At 53.7% G+C, this 27,625-nt stretch overlaps 1 protein-coding gene across 3 annotated transcripts; it reads right to left on the reverse strand.

The window, feature by feature from the left end:
• Positions 1-610: 610 nt before the first annotated feature.
• Baiap2l2 (BAR/IMD domain containing adaptor protein 2 like 2) lies at positions 611-27,623 on the reverse strand. 3 transcript variants are annotated; one of them, XM_052748334.1, is made up of 14 exons: positions 26,828-27,623; positions 26,018-26,093; positions 25,548-25,634; positions 24,910-24,971; positions 8,998-9,069; positions 8,620-8,736; positions 8,091-8,237; positions 4,349-4,501; positions 3,937-4,075; positions 3,608-3,821; positions 2,002-2,124; positions 1,570-1,777; positions 1,192-1,235; positions 611-1,040 (listed from the first exon to the last, which is right to left on the reverse strand). In XM_052748334.1, the coding sequence occupies exons 1-14, from the start codon at positions 26,876-26,878 to the stop codon at positions 965-967; spliced, it is 1,569 nt and encodes a 522-aa protein (XP_052604294.1). In that variant the 5' UTR covers positions 26,879-27,623; the 3' UTR covers positions 611-964. The 3 variants fall into 3 exon arrangements, 2 of the variants coding, with proteins under 2 accessions (XP_052604294.1, XP_052604295.1); XR_008220587.1 differs by having other exon boundaries at positions 961-1,040; positions 1,192-1,349; XM_052748335.1 differs by having other exon boundaries at positions 923-1,349.
• Positions 27,624-27,625: the final 2 nt, after the last annotated feature.

Genomic DNA, 27,625 nt, shown 5'->3' on the forward strand with positions numbered 1-27,625 from the left:
GCTATGTGGCTGCGCTCCTGCGGACTCAACTCCTTCCCCAGGCCTGGGGCTTAGAGTCCCTCATCCCACCTCTGCTAAGAGGCTTTCACCAGTAAAGGAGTTGGGCACAAGGGACCGTGAGCCAGCGGGGCGGACATAGTGGGACAAGGGGCAAGGAGACCCCCCCTTTACCTCCTGGGTCCTTCTGACTGGCACAAAGCCCTGCCTTGAGGGGGTTGTAATCTGGGGCTGGGGGCACAGTGGTGCCCTGGAGAGACCCAGCCTGCCAAGTCACTTCTGTGTACCATTGTTCCCACCCCAGCCCCAGGTCACATTCCAGGAGGGGCTCCTGGCTTCCCTTGGATAAGGCTAATCCAGGCCTGAGCCTGGATGTGAGAGGGTGGAGGGCTGCTGGAACAAAGGGTGCTGTGTCCCAGCTGAGGGGAACAGGCACCATTCCTTGGGATGCCATTTGGAGATGGGGGGATGAAGGTGAGGACCTTAGTACAGCCTTAAAGACTTCAAAAGAAGAGTCCTGAGGGGCTGGGGGGGGGCAGATCTGAGACTCCATTCACCCTAGCGGATCCCCACCTCCAAGGCCTTACCCTGTCCCCAAATCAGACACCCTGGCTCTCACTGTGCCCACTTCCTTTATTTTTAATCAGTTACAAAAGTTAAACAGGGATTTCACGGGGCAGGGACGGAAGAGGAGGCACAGGCAGGAAGATGGGAGGCGAGAGGCTGGGTCCTGGGGGGAGACGTGGGGTCCCTGAAAGCAACAAGTTGCTCTGTGCCCCACCCCCCCTTCTCCCTGCTCCATGTGGCAGGCCCAGCCCTCAGTGAGCTCCTGGGCTGCAGGCAGAGGGGGAAAGATGGTCCCCTGGGTATCAGCGCCTGGCATCCGGGATCCACTGCTGCTGCTGTTGGCTGGAATAGCCCTGGGCAAGCGTGCTGGGGCCCTCAGGCCCCGGTGGAGGACATGGCCTCAGCGGATGAGGGGTGCTGAGCGGTCGTTGGTGACAGTGGGACGCAGCTTCACGGTGGCAAAGGGATTTGTACCCCTGTGGGGGACAGGCTGGCATGAGGGGGGCAGAGACCCCCGTCTATGTGCCTAGAGAGAGTGGCCAGGCAGCTGGCCAAGCGTCTGCTGCTTGCCGCCCGCCTGTTTCAAGTCACCTGCTACCATCTGGCTTCCTGCCCGTTGGGACTCACCGTGGAAAGAGCTCTGGGGGGTGGTGTTCCCAGGACATAAGTTTCTGCACGAAGGGAGGGCAGGTTCAGGGGTGAAGGGAAGATGGGGGTCCCACCACTCGCCCCAGGAGAGCACAGGACTGGGAGGTCGAGGCCTTGCAGGGCCAGATTCGAGGACACTGTGCAGCTCAAAGTCTAGTTTCAGAGAAAGCTCTAGGCTTTGCACAGTGCCGCGGCCTGGGGCTGACTGCCCCTGCAAGGTAAGGCTGGTAACCCCGTGGCCCCAGCCCACTCCTTCCCCGCCACTCCCACCCCGCATCCCCAGCAGAAGTGTGGCCAAGGTCTCCCTTGCTGGGCTACTCCATAGGTCGGGCCAGGCTGAGGACAGGTGGGGCTGACCTTGACATCGGTGGCTGCCCCCATGCTGCCCACACTGCTCCGCCTGCTGCTGGGCAAGGGTGTGGGTGCGGGGCTGGGGGCACGGCTGGGGACGCGGCTCTGGGTCCGGGAGCGCGACTGGCTATCCCAGTAGTCTGATGAGGCTGCGGGGTTGCCTGGCCTGTCCAAGAGGTCATCAAGGCTGTGGCTGCCCCGGAGGGGGTAGGACCTGAGTCAGAGAAAGCAGGCAGACCTGGTGCCCCCTCCCACTTGCTGGACCTGAGACTGGGGGGCCCTGACAGGAGGCACACCGCACCCTTCATTAGGAGGTGGGAAATCTGGGCACAGCTCTCCAGAGGCCAAAGAGGCCAGACCCATTAGATTATCTCACAGATGCCTCCTGGAGGGAGGGACAGGAACACCCTTGGGGCCCCACCCCGCCAACTAAGGTACCTGGAAGGCAGTTCATTCATTGGGCTCATGGGGGCCATGGAGTTCATGGGGGTGACTGGGTTCATGGAGTTCACTGGCATCTCTTCCAAAGGTTTCACATAGGCCTCAGGGAACCAGCCACTTCTGTAGGGCAGACATCAATGGCCCCTTAAGCAGGGCGGCAGCCCGGCTAGTTCTGAAGACCCTACAGACGGTGGCCTGGCTCACCCCACCAACATGGCTTTCCTGGTGTCAAGGCCTAACAGTGCCACTTAACTTCATGTCCCACCAGGGGCTGAGGCACCTAGGAGGGGAGTTGGCAACTAAGTCAGCAAGCAGGCTGTTCGGGGACATGCAGGGATGGATGCCCTCCAGCCACAGGCCCTCTGGTCCTGTCTCCATTTCACAGGGTTCGGCACCGGTTTGGAGTTGGCCTAGGCCAGTGAGTGGCACAGTTATGAGTGTCCCCAGCCACCAGTCTTGGTACCCCCCCCTTAATCTTTCAGAAAGCCCACGGGGGATGGGCAGTAGATGCTGGGAGAATATTCTCCAAAGAGTACCCCTCATCCAAAAGTGACTGACATAACAATCCGTGCGCTCCGTGCGCCCCGTGAGGAGACACTTTCCCCGACCTCCACCCTGCTGGCGGGTGGACAGTTGTATCTAGTCGGCTTCCTGTCAGGACTCTGGAAGCTATCTGTGGTGTGGCGTGGGTCTGCACGGTGGCAGCTGATTGCCTACAGCACACGCTGTCAGTCACCTGTGCTCCTGGTTCACAGGGCATGGATCCATCGACTTCCACCTTAATTAGACGCCACATTACCTCCCTCAGGCCCCACCTCTGCTCACCCACCCATACCTCACCCGGGAAGCCACCCATGGCCTCCTCCAGTGTATCCACTGGGGCACTGGTCACCCATCAGTCCCTCACCCATCTACTCAGTCCCCCTCAGTACATGAGGTGCTCACACCCCACATCCTCCTCTGTCCCCACCACCTGGTTCCCCTACCTGTCTTCTACTCCTACATGCTTCCACCTGGACCCCCAGACAACCCCATCCACTCCCTGTCCACCGTTGACCACCCCCCAGTCTTCTGTGGGAGTGTTCCTAGCTGTCACTCTTGGCCCTCCAGGGTTCACACACTGGCTTCTATCTACGTCCTCCTGTAAGTCCTGGGAGAGTTGCAGGCTCACACCCTGTCCTCCCCTTCCTAGACCCTGTACACTTCCTAGAGGGCCACCAGTCCCATTTGTGTGGACACTCAGGGGTGTCTGGCTCTCCCCACTCCACACTGGGGTGCAGACCAGCCCTGTAAGTTCCTGGGGGCTGTGAGCTGTACAGTGCCTGCAGGGCGGGGGGTGGGGGGCTTTCCCTCCACCTCCGTCTCAGCTCCAGCACAGGAGGACGCAGGGGGGCACACAGAAGACATGAAGGCAGTGGGGTTTTGCCGAGTCCCTCCTTTCTGAGCCCGCTGCCCATCCCATCTGTCCCCTTCTCCAAGGCCCCACTCGGCTCTCTCAGCCCCGGGAGTGGCTGAGTAGACGGAGGCGGGGCGGTTTGGAGAAAGGAAGGGAGTCGGAGGCCTGGAAACCCCGGTGGAGCGCAGACCCTCGGGCTCCACTCACGCGGACGAGCCCTCCAGCTTGCCGTAGAGCCAGCCATTCTGAGCTTCGGGCACCAGCACCTCAACGATGTCTCCAGCCGAGAAGCGCAGCAGCGTGTGGTTGGCACCCTCCGAGTGGGAGACCAGGGCGCGGACTCTCCTGGCACCCGCGCCGCCCAGGCGCTCGCCGAAGGAATTGGACCGTGAGCGCTGGGTGCTGCTGGCGTAGAGCGAGGCTGCGGGGATGAGTGAAAGTTCTCCCTGCAGTCTATCCTCCTTCCCTCCTGCTGCAGCCCCGCCCCCAGCCCCTTCCTGGCCCGCCCCCTGCACCTCTGTGCGTGGGGTACCCACAGGCCGACGGTGTCCGGGGCAGTGATCGGCGGTCTAGCTCCAACTGGGACGCGGACCTCGCCTCGGCGGGCTCGGGGCCGTAGGAGCTGGAGCCTTGCCGGCTGCGGGGGGAGCCATACTCTCCCAGGGACCTCGGGGGCTGCGAGGGGAGAGGGCAGGGGGGTGGGGCGGGAGGGGCGGAGCCTCGCTAGCCCCGCCCCCAGCCCCAGTCCCAAGCGTCGGCGTAAGGGTTGGGGACCCGGTGGGGCCACCACGGGGGTGCAGAGGCGAGCCCCCGGCGCCAGGGCGCAAGGGGTGCAGCGTAGAGCGGGGGTGCGAGGGGCGGCGGGCTCCAGGCGCAGGGCGGCGGTGCCCAGGGCCCAGCGAAGGGCGGCGGGGGCGCGAAGGGCGGCGGGGGCGGCCAGGGCCTCACCATGTCCAGCCGGGTGGGCGTCAGGCGGCCCGAGGGGTAGGGCGGCCCCAGTGTCGGGCCCAGCAGCCCCGGGGAGTGGGCGCGCGACGGGCTGCGGCTGGCCTCCGACTGCTCCTTCCACAGCAGCACGCGGTTCTGTAGCATCCCCCGGGCCTGGCCGGAGACACTGGGTCAAGTGTGGCCCGCCGGACTCCGGGGTCCGACAGGTGTCACAGCTTGGAGTTTGCTTAAGACACCACCCCTTATCTGCGATCCTGACTTTCATGTGCAAGGGCCCGCACACTGGCCCCTTGCAGAGGCAGCCCGGGCAGCCCAGACCTGTTGGGCTTAACCACATCATCTGAGGCCTGCCCATCCTTCCCTGACCCATTCCTTATGGAGGAAACCATGGGCCTGTCAGTCTCTGGGCTCCATAGGGGACCATGGTCCTTCACCATGCACGCATCTGGTGCACGCACGGGTCCTACTCTGAGCAAGCTGTATGCTTTATCATATAAAATAAGGCGAACTGGTAAGCTTGCGCAAAGCAAAGTGTCTAGGCTGTGTGGGACCTCCTGGGCAAGCTGGCTAGCTAATGAGCCCAACAACCATCAGGCTCCGGTTCTGCAAGACTCTGCCTCCGTTCACAAAACGGAGATGGAGCCGGGCGGTGGTGGCGCACTCCTTTAGTCCCAGCACTCGGGAGGCAGAGCTAGGTGGATCTCTGTGAGTTCGAGGCCAGCCTGGTCTCCAAAGCGAGTTCCAGGAAAGGCGGAAAACTACCCAGAGAAACCCTGTCTCGAAAAAGCAAACAAACAAAAAACCAAAAAAACAAAAACGGAGATGGAGCAAAGGAGACAGCTGCCTCTATCTCACAGCTCTCCTGGCGGTCCCATTACTACCTCAGTCTTACAGAAGAGGGGCAGGGAGCTCAGTGATGGTCTCCCAGCCACTGAGCAGCAGAGGCACCTGCCACGGCCACCTTTCAAGGGTTTCTCCCTGGAAGCTGGAGCAGCTGCTGACGACCTCAGAGCAGTGACCAGGAAGCAGCTGGTCCAGCAGGCCTGGGTGGACACCATGTTTCCTTGCAGCCAGGAATTAGCATAGGAGCTCAGAGAGATGCTTCAGGGGCAGTGAACGGCTGGCACACGGGCCCTGCCTGTCTAGTTTAGAGGGACCATTCCCGAGTTGAGAGCCCCTGGCCAGGCCTAAAACACCAAGGCTGGCCTGGCATCACTTACTTCCCTCAGTCCCGCCCAGTCCTGCTAACGAGCACCCAGGGAGAGGCAGAGTGGAGCTGGAGTTCCAAAGCCAGAGGAGACACCATGAGGGAAACTAGAAGTACACAGGTGGGTGGAAAGGGATTCTCGGATGGGAGGAGGAGACGGCTCAGAGGACAAAGGAGCTGCTCAAGTCTCGTGACCCAGGGAGGAAGCCTGATGCTCAACACTCCCGCAGCGAGATGGGAGGTGGCGACAGCTACCTGAGGTCAGTCAGTCTTAGGACCTACTACACACATGCATGGGCATGAACAACACATGGAAATGAAGCAGTCTATAAATTAATAAGCAAGATTAGATGAAAGAAAAGATTATGATGGATCCCAGTGAAGAAAAAGGACTCTGAAAATGGAAGAAATGCCAGTCTCACGTATGAAACTCATACTTCTGAGGGGACATTCCACATAGAGGTCATTTTACTCTCTGATTAGCCAAAATTAAAGAAGCAGCCCCTGGGGCTGGAGAGATGGCTCAGAGGTTAAGAGCACTGCTTGCTCTTCCAAAGGTCCTGAGTTCAATTCCCAGCAACCACATGGTGGCTCACAACCATCTGTAATGAGATCTGGTGCCCTCTTCTGGCCTGCAGGGATATGTGCAGACAGAACACTGTATACTAAATAAATAAATAAAAAAAAAAAAAAAAAAAAAAAAAAAGAAGCAGCCCCCAGGCTATCACTGAGGGGCCCAGACACGAGCATCTCATGTACTGTGGGCGGATGTACACGTCAGTGCAGTGAAGCCCGTGTCCTCGGGCTCACCCACTCCATCTGCATCTGGAGACGGTTTGCTGGCTGTGTCACACACACACAGAGGAGGTGGGTGAGGTCGGAGGAAAGGCCTGACCAGTAGAGAGATGGGAAAGACCCTCCCCAGGGTCCAGGCCCTTTTGCTTTTCTTCACATCTTGCTCTACGCTTTCTGCTTCCTTATTGTAAGACAATATGGTGGGTAACATATGGCCAATAGCCTTAGGTCATGAGGAATCGAGGCGGGCTATACTGGGCAACAGCCCCAAACCGTAAGGAATTGCTTGGCCCCAGCCTTCCCACGCTGCTTCACCCTAAGAAACACTACGCACGGGTATTGCAAACAAAACCCTGCTCCCGGTCAAACGGCACAAACCAGCTGTAACTCCCTGGTAGCTATGACTAGATATCTATGCGTGCCCCCAGCCCCTCTAAATGCCCCAACCTTCACCCTGTGGAGGGTTGGGGTCCTCACTGTTCCAATAAAGAGGCCTCGGTCCGAGCGCTTCTCTGCTTCATCCTTACATCTGGTGCCGAAATCCAGGACCCTTTTAGGGTCTTCCAGGCAGAAAGTCCCCCTTCCCCACTCCCCCAGGGTCACTCCTTTGGGAGCACAGACACCCTCAATGCTCACTATATAGGCATACAGCCACCAGTCCAACCCGAGACCTCTGGTCTTTGTGGCCTCTGTCCCCATGAGTAATGTAAGTCCTGTCGACAGAACCTCGGTTCTGACCTCAATGCTCTGCTCTGAATGCTCTGAATCTTCCCATCCATCTTCATCTGCCTCTTCTCCCAACCCACAGCTGCCAGCCATGCACCCAGATTCTTTCTTTGTTGTTGTGTTGGGTTTTGTTTGTTTGTTTGTTTTTTTAGTTTTTAGTTTTTTGCGACAGGGTTTCTCTCTGTAGTTTTGGTGCCTGTCCTGGATCTTGCTCTGCAGCCCAGGCTGACCTCAAACTCACAGAGATCCACCTGACTATGTCTCCCGAGTGCTGGGATTAAAGGCGTGCGCCACCACCGCCCGGCCATGCACCCAGATTCTACAGGACAAGGTAACTCAGAGGCGCTGACTAGACGCCAGGGGCTTCCTATTCCTCCAAATCACTGAAGCTCAGAGGTTCTGGGAATCCCCTACATGTAACTTTGTGATTGCCCCAAGTCTCAGTGGGGATGCCCCCTCCTAATACTTGGGTCTTTTAATCCCAGCACTTGGGAGGCAGAAGCAGGCGGATCTCTGTGAGTTCAAGGCCAGCCTGGTCTACAGAGTGAGTTCCAAGACAGCCAGAGCTGTTACACAGAGAAACACTGCCTCAAAGAAAGAGAGAGAGAGAGAGAGAAAAGACAGACAGACAGAAAGAAAGAAAGAAAGAAAGAAAGAAAGAAAGAAAGAAAGAAAGAAAGAAAGAAAAATGGAGGACAGCAAGACAGCTCTTTGTAAAGGAGACTGCGGCAAAAGCCTGATTGATGATCTGAGTTGAGTCCTGGAAGCAGGTAAAGGTTAAAAGAGAGAACCAACTCCACAGAGTTGTCCTCTGACCCAACTAAATACATGCCGTGCACATGAACGAACAAATCATGAGTTAGTAATATCCGCAAATGAACACAGAAACAGAGCTGTGAGGTTGATTCCGACTCCGATGAAGAAAGGACAGGAAGACAGAAGGAAGGAGCGTCCCTGCTTCCTGCACACAGCTGGCTCAGGAGGGCAGGGCTTGCTCTCCCCAGCCCCACTCACCCGGCCCAAGAACTGCAGGAAGGTGTTGGACAGCAGCAGGTGCTTCTCAGCCAGGAAGCGGTAGCGACGCTTCTCTTCCAGCTCGGCTGCGCGCTTGCTCTCGGACACGAAGGCCTGCATCTGTGCGTGCAGCCGGTTCACGCTCTCCTGGGGGCAGAGGGAGAAGGTTCTGGCTGGAGGCCTGAGCCCTGTCCTCAGATGCCCCCTCTCCAGGCCTCCCCTGAATGCATGGTTTGTGTCCCTGCATCTCTGGTATCCTGCACAGGGGAGTGCAGAGGTAGCCCAGAGTCTGAGGCAGGGATGGCAGCTGGGAGTGCCCCGGCAGGGACTGGATGCCTCTTTTCAGGCAGGCTGGGGGTGGACCCATTTTTGCTACCCATTCAAGAGCACAGGACCAATGATCCTATTTTCTCAGTGAGCCTGAGGAAGAGAGAGGTGCTGAGGGTGGCCTTTGGTGACTCTCCTCTGCTGTGCTCCCCACAGCTAGGATCATTTTGGGTGGAGGAGCCCAACCCCTTGGCCTTCACACCTTCATCTCCCGCGCATTCTTGTCCCTCTTGCGTTCCATGCGCCACAGCTCAGACATGCACTTCTCCAAGTTGGCCGCACGGTGGCGATACTCAATCTCATAGTGCTGGCAGCTCTCCTAGGGGAGGACAGACAGACACAGGGGGGATCCCACATCAAAGAGGCCAGGGCTCAGAGGAGTAGACAAGGAACCAAGGGGCCCAGATGGGACTGTACAACCTGGGGCAGGTGGATGCTTGGGGCTGGCCTAGCTAGCCCTCTCCTGCAAGGGGTGTGTGTGTGTGTGTGTGTGTGTGTGTGTGTGTCTGTGTGTGTGTGTGTCTGTGTGCGCGCGCGTGTGTCCTGTCTGGGAGGGGCTGGGGCAGAGGGACAGACTTACTTTGATGAACTGCATGTCCAGCTTGGTATTCTTCTCCATGTGCTGAAGCAGGTCTCCATGGAATGTCTGCACCTGAGTGGAGCACAAGTTGGGGGTGACCAGGGTGCCCTCGGACCCCAACAATGCTGCCCACCGTATTCCTAACACACCAGGCCGCGGTCCACATGATGGTAAGGTCACGTGGCTGGAGGGAGGCTTGCGTAGTTGACCAGGTGGTTTCCGGCTTGGAATCCTTCAGTGAGTGTGTTGAAGACTCTTGGGTCTCATTTTTCGTCAGTTTGGGCCTTGTGCATTCTGTCCCCTCAGCCTGTGGTTTCTGATCCATCTCCAAATGTGCTTTCCTGTCCCTCTGCTGAGAACCCTTCCTGCCTCCCCAGGCAGAATCCACAGCCCTCCTTTGTTTCTAGAAAGCACACACATTCCTTTGCTCTTCCAGCCACGGGGAAGAGTTTACTGCAGTTCCCTGTCCACAGTCCACTGGAACTGCAGTTGAGTGTGAGGAAGCGCAGCTCGGGTCCCAAGGTGTTGCAGAGCCTGCCCTGTAGAAGGGTCCAGAGCTGCAGAGGCCTGGGAAGGGGAGGCACGTGGGGAGCACCTCCTGGGAGGCAGGAGAAAGCGGCTGAGCTGAGGTTCAAACAAGCTGCCTATCAGCCTCATTCTGCTTCCGATGTGCTTTGTGACTTTGGGTTAGGTGCTGTCCCACTCTGGGCCTCAGTTCCCCAGGGCTTGGTCTTATGCTCTCTAAGAACCTGAGGAGTTCTGATGCTATGGGCTGGGTAGGGCCCTGGCACATCCCTATACCCTCTGTCAGCTTCCCTGAGGCCTCCCGATGCTGGGGAGGAGTCAGTGGAGGAGCCATTGGGTGTGAGCTGCCTGGGAACAAGATTACCTCCGCCCCTCTGACATGCTCACTTCTGCCAGCTCTGAGTGACTTTCCTGTATCCATTCTTCACCTGTGGGAGGCTTCCTGCTGCCCTGGGCCCTTTCCACGGGGCTAAGGTACCACACAAAAAAGGAATGCTGGGAACTTCCCCATGTGCAGAGAGTTAGTATACTAGAACATTCTTAAGGTTCTCCCATGGTTGTTCCTAAGAACTTGTTAGTGGCTGGTCTGCCAGGAACCTTGAAGCTCCTTTTTGTACAAGTCAAGTCTTTGAACGATTGCCACTGTCACCAGCCTGTGCCTGGGGATGCTTATAAAAACAGCAAACAGAAATGGGGATCATTCTAGAACATAAGGTAAGTGTTCCTACCGGATGGGACCACTGGATAGGTGTGGCCCTCAAAGCACTGTCTGTTTACATCTGACATCCTTGTCCACCCTGCCCTCTTCATGATGCTCACTCACACCAAAGAGACAGTCCAGGATTTCCATGCAGACACATCTGTGTGTTCCCGAAAACCTCATCTACACAATCTGCCAATATAAACCGGAGCCTGGGGAAGGTATGGGGCTGGGCACATCCTCAAAGCCAGGCCACTCTGTGACCAGAGCATTGGTAAAGACAATGAATGGTAGTTATGTAGCCACAGAAAGCTATAGAACATTTTAAATGTACCAAACTAACAGACCGGACACACTCGGAATGCTTTGACTGGGAGAGCCTGCCTGTGGAGACCGTGACCTAGGAAGACACAGAACTTCAGGGTGGGCATGAGAAGTAGAACAGCCTGCCCTGACGGCTGTGCAGCTGAATTCCCTTGACATTTCCCTCAAGCACAGCCTGCAGAGCTCTCCAATGCAGCTCTCCAATGCAGCTCTCCAATGCAGCTCTCCAATGCAGCTCTCCAATGCAGCGGTGAAGCGGAGGCTCTTTTCTTTGCTGCCCATGTGGGCTTTCCCTGTCCTCGTGTCTCGGCTTCTGTGGGGGGCAATATGGCTCCCTCTGTCTTCTGTCCTGTGTGAACTGAGGCACACACATGCCACGGACAAAGACAACAGGACAGGACAGCGGCATCTCAGTCTCTCCCACTGCTGTGGCATGGCTGTGATGGCCAACGGCACAGAAGACACAGGCCAACTCCTCAGGTGGGGGTCAAGTGTCACAAGGGAAAGTCTCCCTCAAGCTGAAGTGGTCCTACTGAGACTGAACTGAAGCCAGAGGAATGCCTGTGATCAGCAGGTGACTTAGGACACAAGGAAGTCGCCAACCCCGGGGAAGGCTAAGGGACTCCCTCCTGCTATTGTTACACTGCACACTCATGGCATAAAAGGATCCTGTGAGGTCCCGGATACAGACACAGGAAACCGAGGCCAGCCGCACAGTGCAGATCTCGAAGCTCTGTGAGGGGCCGGCAGCCCAGAGAACCCTCTTGCCATGTAGGCCAGGAGCCTCCCTGCCTTTCTTTGCAGCGCTGAGTGTCAAACCCAGGGCCGAGCTCTACCACTGAGCTACAGCCTCGGCTGGATAAGGAGCCTCCTGAAAGCTGCCTCGATGGAACAACCCTGCTGTTCCCCCACTCAGCCCCCAGCTCAGCCATCATGCCAATAACAAGGCTTTTCCAGTTCACCAATGACAACGACCCCACACCACCACACCGCTCCATTCCGTGCCAGCCTGGGACTCCTCACCCCACATGACTGGCACTCACTCCTCCTCAGGTACCTTCCCTCAGCTTTGCAGCTTAGCCCGACCTTTACTCTTCTTCCTCCCTGTGACCCCTCAGGGTGGCCTCCTGACCCCGGAAGGGCAAACTCTGCTCCTGCCACACCTTGGTAAACTCCTCAGTGCTCAGGTTGATAATCCCCAGGTGCACAGCCCGGGCCCCACCCAACCCGACTGACTTCCCAGACCTCTGATTCCTTGCTACAAGGCACCTCAGATGACAGCAACCAGGTAGGTCTAGTCTGGTGTTCTCAAACTGTGGGTCGTGACCCCTTGGCGTCGCAGATCAGATATTTACGATTCATAACAGTAGCAAAATCACAGTTAGGAAGTAGCAATGGAAATAATTTTATGTTGGGGGGGTCACCATACCTTGAGGAACTGTATTAAAGGGTCACAGCATTAGGAAGGTTGAGAAGCACTGGTCTAGTTGGTAGCCTGGATGGCATCCCACCTTCTCCCTCCATCTCTCAGAAAATCCCCCATCTTCTGCCCTCCATCTCCCTAAGTCTGATTTCCGCCCTGTACCACCGCACGGCCACCTCTTCCCCAACCACATCACCCTTCCCCAAGAGACTGCAACCATCTCCTGCTGGTCTCCACACTTCCGCCCTTCTTCCCTGTACTAAAGCTTCTTAGTATGGGAGCCACACTCATCCTATTAGAATATAAGCCAAGCCAGGCGGATCTCTGTGAGTTCGAGGCCAGCCTGGGCTACCAAGTGAGTTTCAGGAAAGGCGCAAAGCTACACAGAGAAACCCTGTCTCGAAAGACCAAAAAAAAAAAAAAAAAAAGCCAAGCAATGAACAACTGAGTTGTTTTGTTTTGTTTTGTTTTTCTTTTTTTCTTTTTTTTTGGTTTTTCGAGACAGGGTTTCTCTGTGTAGCTTTGCACCTTTCCTGGGACTCACTTGGTAGCCCAGGCTGGCCTCGAACTCACAGAGATCCGCCTGGCTCTGCCTCCCAAGTGCTGGGATTAAAGGCGTGCGCCACCACCGCCCAGCTGTTTTGTTTTTCTTGAGGTAGGGCCTCACTACACAGCCCTGGCTGGCCTGGTACTTGCTATGTGGACTGGAGTAGACTTTTATTCACAGAGATCCTCCTGCCTCTGTCTCTCAAGTACTGGGAATAAGGTGGGACATACATCTACAGCATCTTTTTTTTTTTTTTCTTTTTTAAGATTTATTTGTCTCGTACACAGTGTTCCGTCTGCATGTACACCTGCAGACCAGAAGAGGGCACCAGATCTCATTACAGATGGGTGTGAGCCACCACGTGGTTGCTGGGAACTGAACTCAGGACCTCTGGAAGAGCAGCCAGTGATCCCCACCTCTGAGCCATCTCTCCAGGCCACAAGTGAGGTTTTACTGAGACAGGGTCTTGCTATGTGGCCCAGGCTTTCCTTGAACTCAAAATCCTCCTTCCTCGGAATGTTGTGATTACAGGTATGTGCTGCTTCACCCAGCTAAGCAATGAACATCAGAAAAAGAAGTTGGTAATGCCACTTACTAAAGCCATTTACATGACTTCAAAAACATCAAATAGGGCTGTGAGGACGGACAGCTCAGTGGGTAAAGCTCTGGTTGTAGAAATGTGAGGATCTGAGTTCAAATCCCTAGAACCCATGTAAAGCAACACTCAGCAGCCCAGAGAATCCCAGTGAGCCTTTGGCAAGATGAGACAGAAGGTCGAGACAGGAGAATCCCTGGAAACTCGAAGGCCAGCTAGCCTGGAGCAGCCCTCGGCAAACAACAAAGATGCCGTATCTCAAACAGGTAAAAGGCAAAGACTGAGACCCGAGGTTGTCCTCGACCTCTACAACTGTGCCGTGGAGTGGGCATGCCCAGTACTCACACACAAATGAACGCACGCCATACAGCGTACACAACACACACAGAGACTTTAAAACATCTGACAACCAGGAACTAACCTGTCCTAGGATGTGTAAGACTGCTAGGCTGCAAAGAACACAAGACTGCTTAGAAAAATGAATGAGGGCTCTAGCACACGGGTGATCTGAAGACACACGGTTAAGGTACCCCCAGCCCCCCGAGCAATTTCTGTCCAATTCCAGCAGGCTTTCCTGAAGAAACTGACAGGCTGAGTCCATGATTAATAAATACACGGAAAGGGAAAAACAAAAACAAAACAAAAAGCCAGGAGGTGGCGGCGCACGCCTTTAATCCCAGCACTCAGGAGGCAGAGGCAGGGGAATCTCTGTGAGTTCCAGGCCAGTCTGTCTACAAAGCTAGTTCCAGGATAGACAGGGCTACACAGAGAAACCCTGTCTCAAAAACTCAAAATAATAACAATAACAATAATAATAATAATGAACAGATTGATCGATGATAGATAATAGACGATAGATAGATAGACAGATAGATAGAAAGACAGAAAGATGGAAAGGGGTCTCAGCAGGCAAATGATCTCACCAAAGAGAAGAGATATTCTTAGCCCGCCTGGTCTGAGAGTTCACCCTCAACTACATGGGGGATGGCATGGGACCAGCCTATGGACAGAAAGTCAGCATGGAACAGAGCAAGAGCCCAGACATGTTCCCCCCTCCAGGTCACCCTCAACTACATGGGGGATGGCATGGGACCAGCCTATGGACAGAAAGTCAGCATGGAACAGAGCAAGAGCCCAGACATGTTCCCCCCTTAAGGTGCCACTAGTCAGTTTCCAGCCAAGACTCCGTGTCTGTTGATGATTGAAGGAAACTTTCTTCAGTGGTGTTGGGATATCTGATTATCTATGGGGTGCGTGCGTGCGTGCATGCGTGCGTGCGTGCGTGCGTGCGTGCGTGCGTGTGTGTGTGTGTGTGTGTGTGTGAACACTGACTTTATATACAAGGGTGGACTTGAGAAGGATCAGAAACAGATGTAAGGCCCAGAAGACAGAGTTTCCAGGAGAAAATAGAACACCTTTGCCATGGGGCAGCAAACATTTCTCAGACTAGATGTAAACACAAACAGTTACAAAAATTGAGAATCCCTGCTCATCAAAGACTGGTCAGGCTGGAGAGGTGGCGTGGGGGTAAAAACACTGGCTGATCTTGCTGAAGACCTGAGTTCAGTTCCCAGCACCCACGTAGTGGTTCATAATAATCTAGAACTCCAGTTTTAGGGGATGAGACACCTTCTTTTGGCCTCCATAGACATTGCATATAAGTACACATATAGGCAAACACTCATACACATGAAATACAGAATTTTTAAAAAGACTACACTATATGTATATCATTTCTTGTTAGAGGATTTTTCTGTGTAGCCCTGACTGGTCTGAAACTCATTCTGTAGACCAGGCTGGCCTTGAACTCGGAGATCCTCCTGCCTCTGCCTCGAGAGTGCTGGGATTACAGGAATGTTCTACCACACCTGGCCTAGTGGACAGAGGGACTGGAGAGATGACTCAGTGGTTAAAAGTACTGGCTGCTCTTCCAGAAGACCCCAGCTGGTTCAATCCCCAGCACCCACATGGTGGTTCACAGCCATCTCTAACTCTGGTCCTAGGATATCCGACCCCTTCCTCTGGTCTCCATGCTGACAAAACACCCATACAGATAAAATAAAAATAAAAGAAAATGAATAGATACTCAGTTATGGCACCAATAAACCATAACATCAACCAGCATGGCATGCTAGATAACCCAAGGGTTCGGTAGTGGCGTACATACATTGGTGGTAACCAACAGCTCTTTAAGATCTGCTCAACAAGAGGAAAATCATGCCTGGTACTGGAAACCTAACCAGCTACTCAGTGCTAGTGACGTCATGGATCTTGGAGGAGAACCTACAAGCACTTTACTAAACCAGCAGAATCCCTAACTACACTCTAAACATGTGTCCTTATACCCACAGATAAGTGTGGTCCTCACCCCTCACCAAGGAAACTCCTCTTTGCAATGGAGACCAGCACAGAAAAACACAACCGACGCAGAGCTGTGGAGCCCAGCACCAATGGATACATCTCTCAAACACTCCCGCACCGAAGCCTCAAGGAACACTGTGGAAGAGGGCACTGGAAGGTGGCAAGAGCCAGGGGAAATGGGAGTTTGCTGTGAGAGTGTGTCTCCCAGTAATGTCAGAAGCTACATCCATGGTCTCACCAACATGATTACCCAAACTTTAGCTGAACAAAGAGGACACCAGAAGACATGCCAATGTGGGCAGGGAAAACCCATGAGGTCTCCACACCACACAAAGAACCACTGGCCACTAAGGAGTGCCAAGAGTGGGAGAGACAGTCTTTCCTGGGGAAGAGCACCAACTGCTCATCCAATACCGAAGGGTCAGCCCTGAAAACATGCATTCGAGAAACATTATACAGACCGAGTTGGTCATAATTAGAAATATAGACGTACATGCATACATATATGCGTAATTAATGAAAATTATTTATGTGAATAATTAATGAGGCCATGAACTTAAAGAAAGCAAGGAGGAGTATTTGGAAGGATTTGGAGGGAGGGAAGGGAGGAGGGGATGATGTAATATCAAAAATAAAAGAAATAAGGAAAAAAGGAAACAGAAAACAGACAGACGATTAGACAGCTGGGCACGGGGTGTGTGTCGGGAATCTGCCACATAAGGCCAAAACAGGGAGGCTGATGTCAACTTAAGGTCAGCCTGGGCTACACAGTGAGACATTGTCCAAAAAGTCCATAGAAAGAAAAAGAAAAGACAAACAGACAAGCTGAGACTGGGGGAAAGTAGTCACTGAGTATGTACATCTGACAAAGGGCTCATGTTTTGATTATACAAAGAACTCCTATAAGCTGGGCACGGTGGCATTTTCCTGTAATCTCAGCACTTGGGAGAAAGAGGCAGGCAGAGGTCTGTGAGTCTGAGTCCAGCCAGGGCTACATGGTGAGACCCTGTCTCAAAGAAATGTCATCAATAAACACAGCCCAATAAAAAGGGCAAAACACTAAACGAATGCTAGCGGGGACCACACACAGACGTCCAGCGAGCCCACTGAAGTCACATCCATCCAGGGCGTATGAAAGCTACAGTGAGGAGCATTCCATGACCAAAAGAGGGCAAAACAAAACACAGTTGACCGCACATGCGGGTGCTGCCAAAGAGCTGAGAAGCAGCAGTGTTTGCCCGTCATGGTGGGAACTCAGAGGCCACAAGCTCCGGAAACGTCTTTGGAGTTCCTTCCAAGACCAAACATATGCTAGTTCTCTGACCAGAAGACTCCACTCCCAGCTGTTCGACAGAACTGAAATCACAGACCCACAAAGGACTTCCACACGTTCTCAGAGCTAACAGCTGTCGGCCGGAGAGAACCACCTGGCGACATGGGGCTAGAGAGGCAAGCTGTGGGCACACACAGCCAAGTCACACTAAGACAGATGGAGCATCCATACACACAACACACGAAACGATAAGAGGCATAAAGTAGACACATAATAACAGCAATAATAACATAGACCTGGGTGGCCTGGGCTATGACTGTAACCCCAGCCTACCGAGCTCCAGTTATTAAACCACCCTCACCGGTGGTGGGGCACACTTTTCATCCCAGCACTCAGGAGGCAGAGGCAGGCAGATCTCTGTGAGTCTGAGGCCAGCCTGGTCTACAGCATGAGTTCCAGGACAGCCAGAGCTACACAGAGAAACGCTGTCTTGAAAAACCAAAAAAAAAAAAAAAAAAACAAAACAAAACAATAACAACAAAAACAAAAACAAAGAACAAACAACCAAAAAAAAAAAACCCCAACATAAAATGTCAAAACCTGGGCTGGAGAGATGGCTCAGAGGTTAAGAGCACCGACTACTCTTCCAGAGGTCCTGAGTTCAATTCCCAGCACCCACATGGTGGCTCACAACCATCTGTAATGAGATCTGGCACTCTCTTCTGTATACATAATAAATAAATAAATCTTTAAAAAAAAAAAGACTTGTTTAAAAAAAGTGTCAAAAACCTAGGAGGAAAGACTAATTTTTTAAGATAGGCTATAAAGGTCTAGGTACAGATAACAGGAGCCCCGAAGAAACAGTGCAAAAATAAAGCAAAATAACTCCAAAAATGTAACTCAAGGCAACTGCTTGAAGTTAAAAAATAAACGTGAAGGTCTGGAGAGATGGCTCAGCAGTTAAGAACACTGGCTGTTCTCCCAGAGGACCCAGGTTCAAATTCCCAGCACCCACATGGCGGCTCACAACTGTCTGTAACTCCAGTTCCAGGGGACCAACACCCTCACACAGACATACATGCAGGCAAAACACCAATGCACATAAAAAATAAGAACAAATAAATCATTAAAAAAAATAAGGGTTGGGGATTTAGCTCAGTGGTAGAGCACTTGCCTAGCAAGCGCAAGGCCCTGGGTTCGATCCTCAGCTCAAAAAAAACCCCCAAAACCTGAAATGACATATTTAATAAGTGTGGGTCTGAAGAGATGGCTCAGCACTTGCTCTCTAAACACGAGAACTTGAGTTCAAATCCCTGTGTGTCTATAACCCCAGCATGGCGGGTGGAACCAGAGGCAGGTTCCAGCCAGCCTGGCCAAAACTTTGAGCTTTTGGCTCAGTGAGAGACCCTGTCTCTAGGTGCTAAGACAGCAACAGATGCAGACAGTGACATTGCACTCTGACCTTTTTGTCCAGGGGCATGCATTATGTATAGAGCCCAAAACAAGAGACATCAGAGAAGATGAGGATGAGGAGGATGAAGAAGGCGCCTACAGAGGTGGCTCAGCAGATAAGAGCACTTACTGGTCCAGTAGAGGACCTGAGTTTGGTTCCTAGCATCCACACGGAAGCTCCTGTCTTTAACTCCAGGTCCAGAGGACGCCCTCTTCTGGCCTCCATGGGCACTGCACACACATGATGTGCAGACATGCATGCAGGCAAAACACCCAGATGCATACAATAAAATAAAAATAATTTTTGAAGAATTACATCTCAAGTCTGGGTAGATGGCTCTGTGGTAATGTGCCTGCTGCTTAAATATGAGGGGCTGAGCTTGGATACCCAGCACCCACATAAAACACTGGGCATGATGGTATGCTCCTATAACCCTGATACTGAGGGATGGAGGCAGAGGGATGCGTGGTATTCACTAGCCTCCCAGTCTAGCTGACTTGGTACACTCCAGGTTCAGTGAGAGACTGTGCTTCAGAAACTAAGGTGAAGAGAGATAGAAGTTACTGATGTTGACCTTTGGTCCACTCACATATGAGCACACACATGCACATGTACACACACACACACAGAGAGAGAAAGAAGTACATCACATAATTGAAAATAACCCAGACTGGTCAATCTCAAAATGTATTGTAGAAAAAAAACATTAGGTTTAAGAAAATAAAAAAAGGGGGAATCACACATCTAGGAAAAAAAAAAAAGAACAAGTGAAAAACTGGATAGTCAGACTTTTCTATAGCAGAGCTCAGAGTTCTGGTCCAAAGGAAGAACACTCAAGCTATTCTAAGAACAAGAAGAGAGGAGAGAGGGAGGGAATGGAGGGAGTAGGGGGTGGAGCAAGAAAGGATGGGAGGGAGGCGGCAAAACGGTCTTTTTACTATAACAGGAATAAACGCCACCCAGCAGCAAGAACTCAGAGAACGTTGTCCCAGGATCCCCTTCCTGTGGGAGCTGTTGAAGGACAGCGGCCAAGAAGACTCGAGTCACACTGCCTGGTGGGCGCTGCCTGGCCACAGCAGGAAGATGAACTCGGAGAAACCTGCGGCAGGTGTGGCACGCTCTGCTGACAGCGCAACTGCTCTCAGGATGCTGCAGACTGGACACAGCCCATTTCAGCTGCTCTCAGGATGCTGCAGACTGGACACAGCCCATTTCAGCTGCTCTCAGGATGCTGCAGACTGGACACAGCCCATTTCAGCTGCTCTCAGGATGCTAGAGACTGGACACAGCCCATTTCAGCTGCTCTCAGGATGCTAGAGACTGGACACAGCCCATTTCAGCTGCTCTCAGGATGCTAGAGACTGGACACAGCCCATTTCAGCTGCTCTCAAGATGCTAGAGACTGGACACAGCCCATTTCAGCTGCTCTCAGGATGCTGCAGACTGGACACAGCCCATTTCAGCTGCTCTCAGGATGCTGCAGACTGGACACAGCCCATTTCAGCTGCTCTCATGATGCTAGAGACTGGACACAGCCCATTTCAGCTGCTCTCAGGATGCTGCAGACTGGACACAGCCCATTTCAGCTGCTCTCCAGAATGGCAGTCAGCATCGCTGTTCCAAGGCTGCTGTGTGGGATGTGGGATGCAGCAAGGGGGGGGAGGGGCTTCAGGACATTCTAATGTTCATTCTCCACATGCTCAAGAAGAGGGACCCCTGATGGGGGAGGAAGGAGACAGGAGTGTGATGGAGACGCTGGTGGAGCACTATGGCTGACCTGGGAGCTCCAGGCATTCTATCCTGAGGCCGATGTGTGTATGTGTATCTACATGCATGCAGATATGAATGTGTGACTCTCCATGTGCTTATGGATAGCACAGGCCACTGAGAGAGACCAGAACCTATGATGAGTTTTGGAGCATTCAATGCTCCCAGTGCCCAGATTATGGTCTCAAACTACCACTTGCCACAAAACTAAAAAACATCAGAGCCAAAACAACATCGGGGCTGTGTGGAGAAACAGCTAAGTCCACATCTAAAGCAGCAGCAAAGGAAGGGATGAGGCCAGAGTCTAGGAGCCCACAGACTTCTAGGATCCTGTCTAAAGGGCACAGAAGCTGGAAATCCAGGCTTCCTTGGCTAAAGATCTTCCACAGAGAAAACCACTGCTCAGGAGCAAACCATGCACGGGAGGCTGAAACCACTACCACCGACAGTAGCAGGAGATAGAGCAATAACGGTGTGGAGAACACATCAAGTCAGGAACGGGGTGGTTAACGCTTGCTGCTCTTGTGAGAGTCTGGCGAGTGTGGTTCCCAGAACTCACATGGGGTGGCTCACAACCCCCTCTAACTCCAGCCCCAAGGGATCTGACATGGTTTTCTGACCTCCAGAGGCACCTGCATACTGTGGCATACACACATAAATAAAAGTAAAAATAAATCTTTTTTTTTTTAAATCAAATTAAAACTGGAGAGGTGGCTCAACCTTTAAGAGCACATACTGCTCTTGCAGAGGACTGGAGTTCGGTTCCCAGCACCCACACTGAGCGGCTCTCAAGTGCCTCTAACTCCACCATCAGGGACTCTGATGCCCTCCTCTGGCCTCCACGGGCAACTGCACTCACATGAATATACCCCCACTTAGACACACACTCATGTACTTTAATAATTGGGTCATCTTCAGAGGAAGATGGGGGAGGGACTCATTGTCTTGAGACCTGAGGGGAGGGGAGGGCAGTGAGGTGTTCTTCTGCCTTCTGCAATGTGAGGCACATGGTGGGTAGCCATAGAGATAGGAAGCATATCTCTATAGACATTGTGGTGGTTTGAATAGGAATGGCCCCATAGACTCATGTGTTTGAATGCTTGGCCCATAGGGAGTGACACTATTAGGAGATATGGTCTTGTTGGAGTAGGTATGGCCTTGTTGGAGGAAGTGTGTCACTGTGGAGGTGGGCTTTGAGGTCTTATATGTTCAAGCCATACCCAGTGTGGGACACACGGTTCACTTCCTGTTGCCTGTGGATCAAGACGTGGAACTCTCAGCTCCTTCTCCAGCACCACGTCTGCCTGCACACCACCATGAAGATTATGGACTAAACCTCTGAAACTGTGAGCCAGCCCCAATTAAATGTTTGCCTTTATAAGAGTTGCTGTGGTCACAGTGTCTCTTCATAGTAATAGTAGCCCTAACTAAGACAGACATATTTAGGTAGCCATGCTCCCCCAGAGAACTGGCCGTGCTGAGGAACCCCATTCATTCATAAATGGCTCTACACAGCAGGGTGCTCCCCAACAGAAGGACCCAGATCAAGCCTAGGGTGAAAGACCCAAAGCCAGAAGACTCCACCAGACTGAGCCAGGGGCACGTCAGAGACTCCCAGGAGTTAGGAGGCCAGACCAATGGGCCCAGGTGTTCAACAGCCAAAGAAAATAAAGGATCCAAATGGAGGGGAGTCATAGGTTTAAAAAAGGTGTGAAGAAATCTCACCGAAGGCTGGGTGAGGTGGCGAATGCCTTTAATCCTGACACCCAGGAGGCAGAGGCAGAAAGATCTTTTCGAGCTCAAGGATAGCCAGGACTATATAGAGACCGTGTCTTTAAAAAGAAAAACCTTGCCGGGCGGTGGTGGCGCACGCCTTTAATCCCAGCACTCGGGAGGCAGAGCCAGGCGGATCTCTGTGAGTTCGAGGCCAGCCTGGGGTACCGAGTGAGTTCCAGGAGAGGCGCAAAGCTACACAGAGAAACCCTGTCTCGAAAAACCAAAAAAAGAAAAAAAAAAAGAAAAACCTCACATTCTAGGTCTTGGGATCGAATTTGGGGGACAAACTATGAAGAAGTGCCAGCGTAGACATCCACTACTGTGAGGGTAAGGGGGGGGAGGCTGTGAATTTGATGGTACACAAGAGGGGCCTCCCAGGGCTGGGGTTTAGGGACAGACCGAGTTCTAGACCTGGGAGCTAAAACCGACGCTGGGCTGGGTCATCTTATCACGAGACATTCAGTACTAACATGTCTGGTGTGATATGCTGTATTTAGTTTTACTTTTGTTACTTTAAAACGTTTTTAAAGAAATTTAAGCCAGAGTCTGTCTCTTTCTCACCCAAACAGCCACTGATAGTGCCCCTTTCAGAGAGGACCGGCCACCATGGCCCTGCTACTGACTGATCTCCTGTGGCTCTTGTTGCCAGCTGGAACCTGGGTCCCCGCCCCTGGGGGACTTCCACAGCTCTCCCAGGCTTTCCTCAACCCCCCTTCCTCAGCATGGCTTCCTCTGCAATCCCTCAAACACTCCCTGCCCTGTACTCTTTTTCTCCATTATAAAGTGTGAATTTACTGTGGGACACATAGGGTCCCTGGCCAAGCTGTTTGGTCTTGCCCCTCTGTGGGAGGGCGAGATTTCTGTCTGTATCCTAGCCACCTCAGCAGTGCCCAGGATCCGTACAGACTGGAGCACCAAAGGGTCAGCCTGTGGTGATGTTCTACTTGGTATGGTTCTGGCTGGGGGCCCTGCCCAGTTATCACAGCCAAGATGTTGCTGCCTGGAGAGGCAGCTCTCCTTACAGAGTGGGCCTGGGTGATACTTGTCCCTGCCCAGCCCAGGTGAAACACGGAGACACACAGAGCCAAGTTCCATAACCGACGACAAGTCCAAGCATGTGCTGGGGGCTTAGTGCTGTGCTACCAAGTGTCCATGAAGTCCTGGTGCCAGAAGTACTATTCGGCCATGCATAGTACCATAGGTATTTTCCACCGGGAAAACTGATCTCTGTGTCAAACAGAGCCCCAAAGAACGCCCTAACCTCCAGTCCCCCACAAGACGGAAAGCAGGGACTGTCAGTCTAGATCCCCTTCCGGGTCTTCCGAGGCCTCGTCACCATAAGGGCACACCCACCTCTCCACTCTGCCTGGCTTCCAGACTCAGGGCTGCTTCTGCCTGCCGCTGTGCCCTCTGGGAAGCTCTCTCCCTCTCTCCTCCATCTAGCAAGCTCCACTCCCTTCCCAAGGCTCCCTCTCCTTCCACACTGGGGGAAGCCCTGCCTAGAGCCCACAGGACCTGGAGCTACAGAGCAAAGCGGATCCCTGCCTTTGCTGGTCCTGAAGCGGAGAGGAGCGGACATAGGCAAATAAAGATCTCATTAGCCCACAGCGCGGCTCAGGAACCCAGGGTTCTCTCACCCTGCCAGAAAAATGGTTTCTTTTTTTTGGTTTTTCGAGACAGGGTTTCTCTGTGTAGCTTTGCGCCTTTCCTGGGACTCGCTTTGGAGACCAGGCTGGCCTCGAACTCACAGAGATCCGCCTGGCTCTGCCTCCCGAGTGCTGGGATTAAAGGCGTGCGCCACCACCGCCCGGCGAAAAATGGTTTCTTAAGACAGGGTCTCACACTATGCAGCTGGGTATGACCTTGAATTTCTGATTCTTCTACCTCTATTTCATAGGTGCTGGGATTCTAGGTCTATACCACCATGCCCATTTTATGTAGTGCTGGGATTGAACCTGGGGTTTCATTTGTGCTAGGCAAGTACTCTACCACCTGAGCTACATCCTCAGCCCTAGAAAACAGCTTCACCTTATTGATTCACTTTACCTCCCCCTCTTCCAGAGAACTCTACCAGGAAATGTGATTATCTCCTTTTTTTTAAGGTAGGTAAATTGAGGTCCAGAGTCCAGGGGCACCAAAGCCAGCAAGTGCTGGAGTCGGGCTCTGAGCCTGAACCAGCTTCCTGTCTTCACGTCCATGTGCTAGGAGCTAACAGAAACATCTGCTGGCACCAGGAAGGGAGGGTGGATGGCACCTGCTGGGGGAAGGGCACCTGTGCCAGGCTGCAGGAGGAAGGGCTGACAGTCCCAGGCCATGAGACCAGCAGGATAGCACCCATGACCACATGAGGGCCAGCTGTTCAGGGTAGCAGGGCCAGGACTCGGGAGTGGACAGGACTGCTGGGTGCCTGTATTTGCTCTTGATGGCGATGGAGGTGTGGTGGCTCCTATACTTGGGATGCCATAGTCAGAACCCCATGGCTGCAACTAGGGAGGTGGAGGGAGGAGCTGGGGTGGGCAGGGACTAGGCCCTGGGCCTGGTGCAGTAGACCTTTCTCTTCTCAGCTCCTCTGCTCATTCGAGAGTTGTGGGCAATGACACCTAGACCCTGAGACTCAGCTCCTTGATACAACAGGACAGGAAAGGTGGTGGCAGCTGGGCTTGCTGAGGCTTGACCAGGCCAACTTGTCTCCATGTTGTCAAAGGCCATTGGAGCCTAAGAGGTCATCCCTAGATGTCTCCCCGTCCCCTGCCCCCACCTCTCTCTCTCTCCCTGGTGTATGCATGCACAGGTTTGTATGTGTCTATATGTGGGGGGCATGTGCATGTGTGTGTGCATGCATGCGAAGCTACAGAGTGACAGCCGGTGCCTTCCTTCATGGCTTGCCACCCTGCAGGGTCTCTCACTAACTTACTGCTCACTGACTCACAAGACTATCTGTCCAGCAAGCCCCAGAATTTTCCGGTCTTATCTCCCCGGTGCTGAGATTACAGGCATGTGCCACCATGCTTGGACTTTTACATCGGTGTTGGGGATCTGACCCGAGGCCCTCCGGCTTGCACAGCCAGCTCTTGACCACCAGAGCCTATCTCCTGAGCCTCTGGGCCCTCATTCTTGAACCGCAGCCCATCTGCTTGAGTGATTCTGGCCTCGGGGCCTGATACTCACCACCACCTCCAGGTCTGAGTTCAAGTGCCGCTGAGTGTCCGACATCTGAACCAAGATCTCACCTGGAGGCAAGAAGGGCTGCCTTTAGTGTGGAGAGCCTGCTCCATCTGCCTTCCTCCTGCCAGAAGCCAGTCAGGACATTCCTGGCTGGATTGGGAACCAAAGTCCAAGGATTTCATGCATGGCTCTTACTCAGGACTTGGTAACTCTGGTCTATAGGGAGGGGTAGGGAAGAACTGGGGTAGAAGCATGAGAGATGGGGCTCCTGGCACTGGCCACAGGCCTGTGTGGAGGTGGGGGCTTCTAGGAAGGCCCATATGCAGAAGGAAGCCCCAGAGTGTGGGCCACATTGGCCTAGACCAGAGGAGACAATAAGAACCCAGGTAAACCATGTGTGGTGGCACACGCCTTTAATCCCAGCACTCAGGAGGCAGAGGAAGGCAGATCTTTAAGTTCGAGGCCAGCCTGGGCTACAAAGAGAGTTCCAGAATAGCCATGACTACACAGAGAAATCTTATCTCAAAAAACAAAAACAAACAAACAAACAAACAAAATCACAGATAAAGGACCCTGGGCTGGAAGAGTAGGCAGAGGCTGGGGGTGGGGGTGGGGGTGGGGTCAAGAGGGCAGAAACTCACCCAGAATCTGTGATGTGGAGCTCTGCAGGGCCTGCTCCCCAATCTTCTGGATGGCGCTGAAATACACCTCAGCCGCCTCGGATAGAGCTGCAGGAGAGGAGAAAGTTCAGGCCCAGTGCTCAATCTGTGCTACCCTGATTGTGCAGAGGGGACGCTGAGACATGGGGGAATGGGGAGAGGTGCCCTTGAGTGATGTGTGACTCTTGACACTGCCAGAGAACAAAGAGGCGCTTGCCTTGTCTGCTGCTGAGGAAGACCTTCCCGTGCATCCCATGGGAGGGAGGGAGGCTGCAGGCACCTGTGTGCTCAGGGAGGAGCGGGTAGGTGTACGAAGGATTCAGGAGTGTGTGGAACATGGGTGGGTTGTAGCACTCAGGGCTGAGGGCGAGCCCAGCAGCCAAGAAGGAGTGCTAAGCTGTGGGATGCAGCCTCAGTGATGGCAGGCGCTGAGTCCCAGGCTGGACACTCACCGTGGAAGGCTCGGAGGTAGTTGTTACCCAGGTACACGAGATTCTCCAGTGCAGGGTTAAACTGCTCCATGATGCTCTGGCCCCGAGGGCAAGGGATGCAGGCCATAGTGGTGGAAAGAAGGAGACATGGACATAAGTACCTAGCCCTGTGAAGCCCACCTTGACCTCTGAGGCCACCAGAACCCTGGCCCCCTCCTACAGATGCCTCAGTCCGGTGCCGGGAGTCCCTCGCAGACAGCTTCTGTCACACACCTGCCCCAGGGAGGCCTGCTCCCACCCGACATGACAAACCTCAGAGTTCTCTTGGTCTCACTGGCTGAAGGAAGCCTGTCCATCTGCTGCTACCCCACTGGGCACAGCTCAGCCCATCCTGTACCCCGGCCTCACCAGAATAGATTTCTGGGGCTGCTGACATCACCCCGCATACTGCTTTTTTTCAAAAGGACCCCTGGGGTCGACGATGGGGTTGGGTCCCCACCCAGGCTGTGGCCAGCTGGAAAACACCCTGGGCAGTGGAGGCAAGCCTGACGCTTTGAACTGGGCTTTGACTCCAATCCCAGCGGCCTTCTGCTTCCCTCGCTGACCTCGAACGAGCTCGTTAACCTCTGTGAGCTCGGTTTCTCATCTATCCAGCAGGCTGGCTGTTTCCTACCTCACAGGTGACGGTGTGCAAGGTGTGCATGGGAAGGGTCCTGTAGACAAATCCCAAGGATCCACACTCCCACACCTATAGCTTAGCCCAGCCTAGGCTCTCCCTCTGCCCTGGAGCCAGCCTGGCCTCTCCATGCTGGCCACGGCCCATGAGCTCACCTTGTAGATGGCCATGGTAGACCTGTAGAACTGGTCCATTTCGGGAGCCATGGAAGGTGGCGCTGGCACTGAGGAGGCAGGTCGCCTAGCAGGGCTGGAGTCAGTCTCTACGGGTGCCCAGTGCTGTGCCTCCCAGACAGCGGGCAGCAACAAAGCTGTAGAGTGGAGCCTGCAGATGGAGTCCTATCTGGAAGAAGGTGGCTGCTTAATTATTCACCAGCCAGGGGGGATGTCAATGCGATCTGGGGCGTAACCAGACCCTGTGGGGAAGGCATCCTGTGACGCAGGCAGGCTCCTGTGACCTGCCCTTCAATTATTTACCCTCTGGGCGTAGACTGGTGGGCATGCGTGGATGAGCCACTTTCCCAGGTCACCTCTGGGAGTCCCCAGTCCTTCATCTGTCCTTATATAGCCCTGCCCACCCTATAGGCCTGGACCACACACCCTCCTGCCAGAGCAAGCTGAGGCACCCTGGAGGTAAACCCAAATGGAGGACTTGTCTGTTCTGACAGGCTTCTTCTCTGCTTGGGACCCGACTCCTTGAGGGGACCCTGGCCCCGGTGCTGGGGATGGAACCACACCCTCATATATACTGGGCAAGTACTTCACCACTGAGTTCCTGCCCCCCCCAGCCCTAATTCCCCACCTCCTAATGTCAGAGGAGGGATGACATGAACCCAAGTCCCACAGACCTGCGGCAGAAGTGTGACCCTCTTCTCTCACTGCCCAACCCCTTGTCCAGACCTTCTGCCCTTGCCAAGTCTCAAATGAGGCTCCCGCAGGCTTACCTGGGCAGGT

Source organism: Peromyscus californicus, unplaced genomic scaffold, assembly GCF_007827085.1.
Source record: "Peromyscus californicus insignis strain IS unplaced genomic scaffold, ASM782708v3 Scaffold_20__1_contigs__length_68692818, whole genome shotgun sequence".
Lineage (NCBI taxonomy): Eukaryota > Metazoa > Chordata > Mammalia > Rodentia > Cricetidae > Peromyscus > Peromyscus californicus.

What these genes read in the sequence shown, in the direction of transcription:
- Baiap2l2 (XM_052748334.1), bottom strand. Translation starts at nt 26,878, where the DNA reads ATGGCTCCCGAAATGGACCAGTTCTACAGGTCTACCATGGCCATCTAC. An exon ending in CTACCTCCGAGCCTTCCACG is followed by an intron (nt 25,635 to 26,017) that starts GTGAGTGTCCAG and finishes CCTCTCCTGCAG; the next exon opens with CTCTATCCGAGGCGGCTGAG. An exon ending in CCCCCAGAGCTCTTTCCACG is followed by an intron (nt 1,041 to 1,191) that starts GTGAGTCCCAAC and finishes TGTCCCCCACAG; the next exon opens with GGGTACAAATCCCTTTGCCA.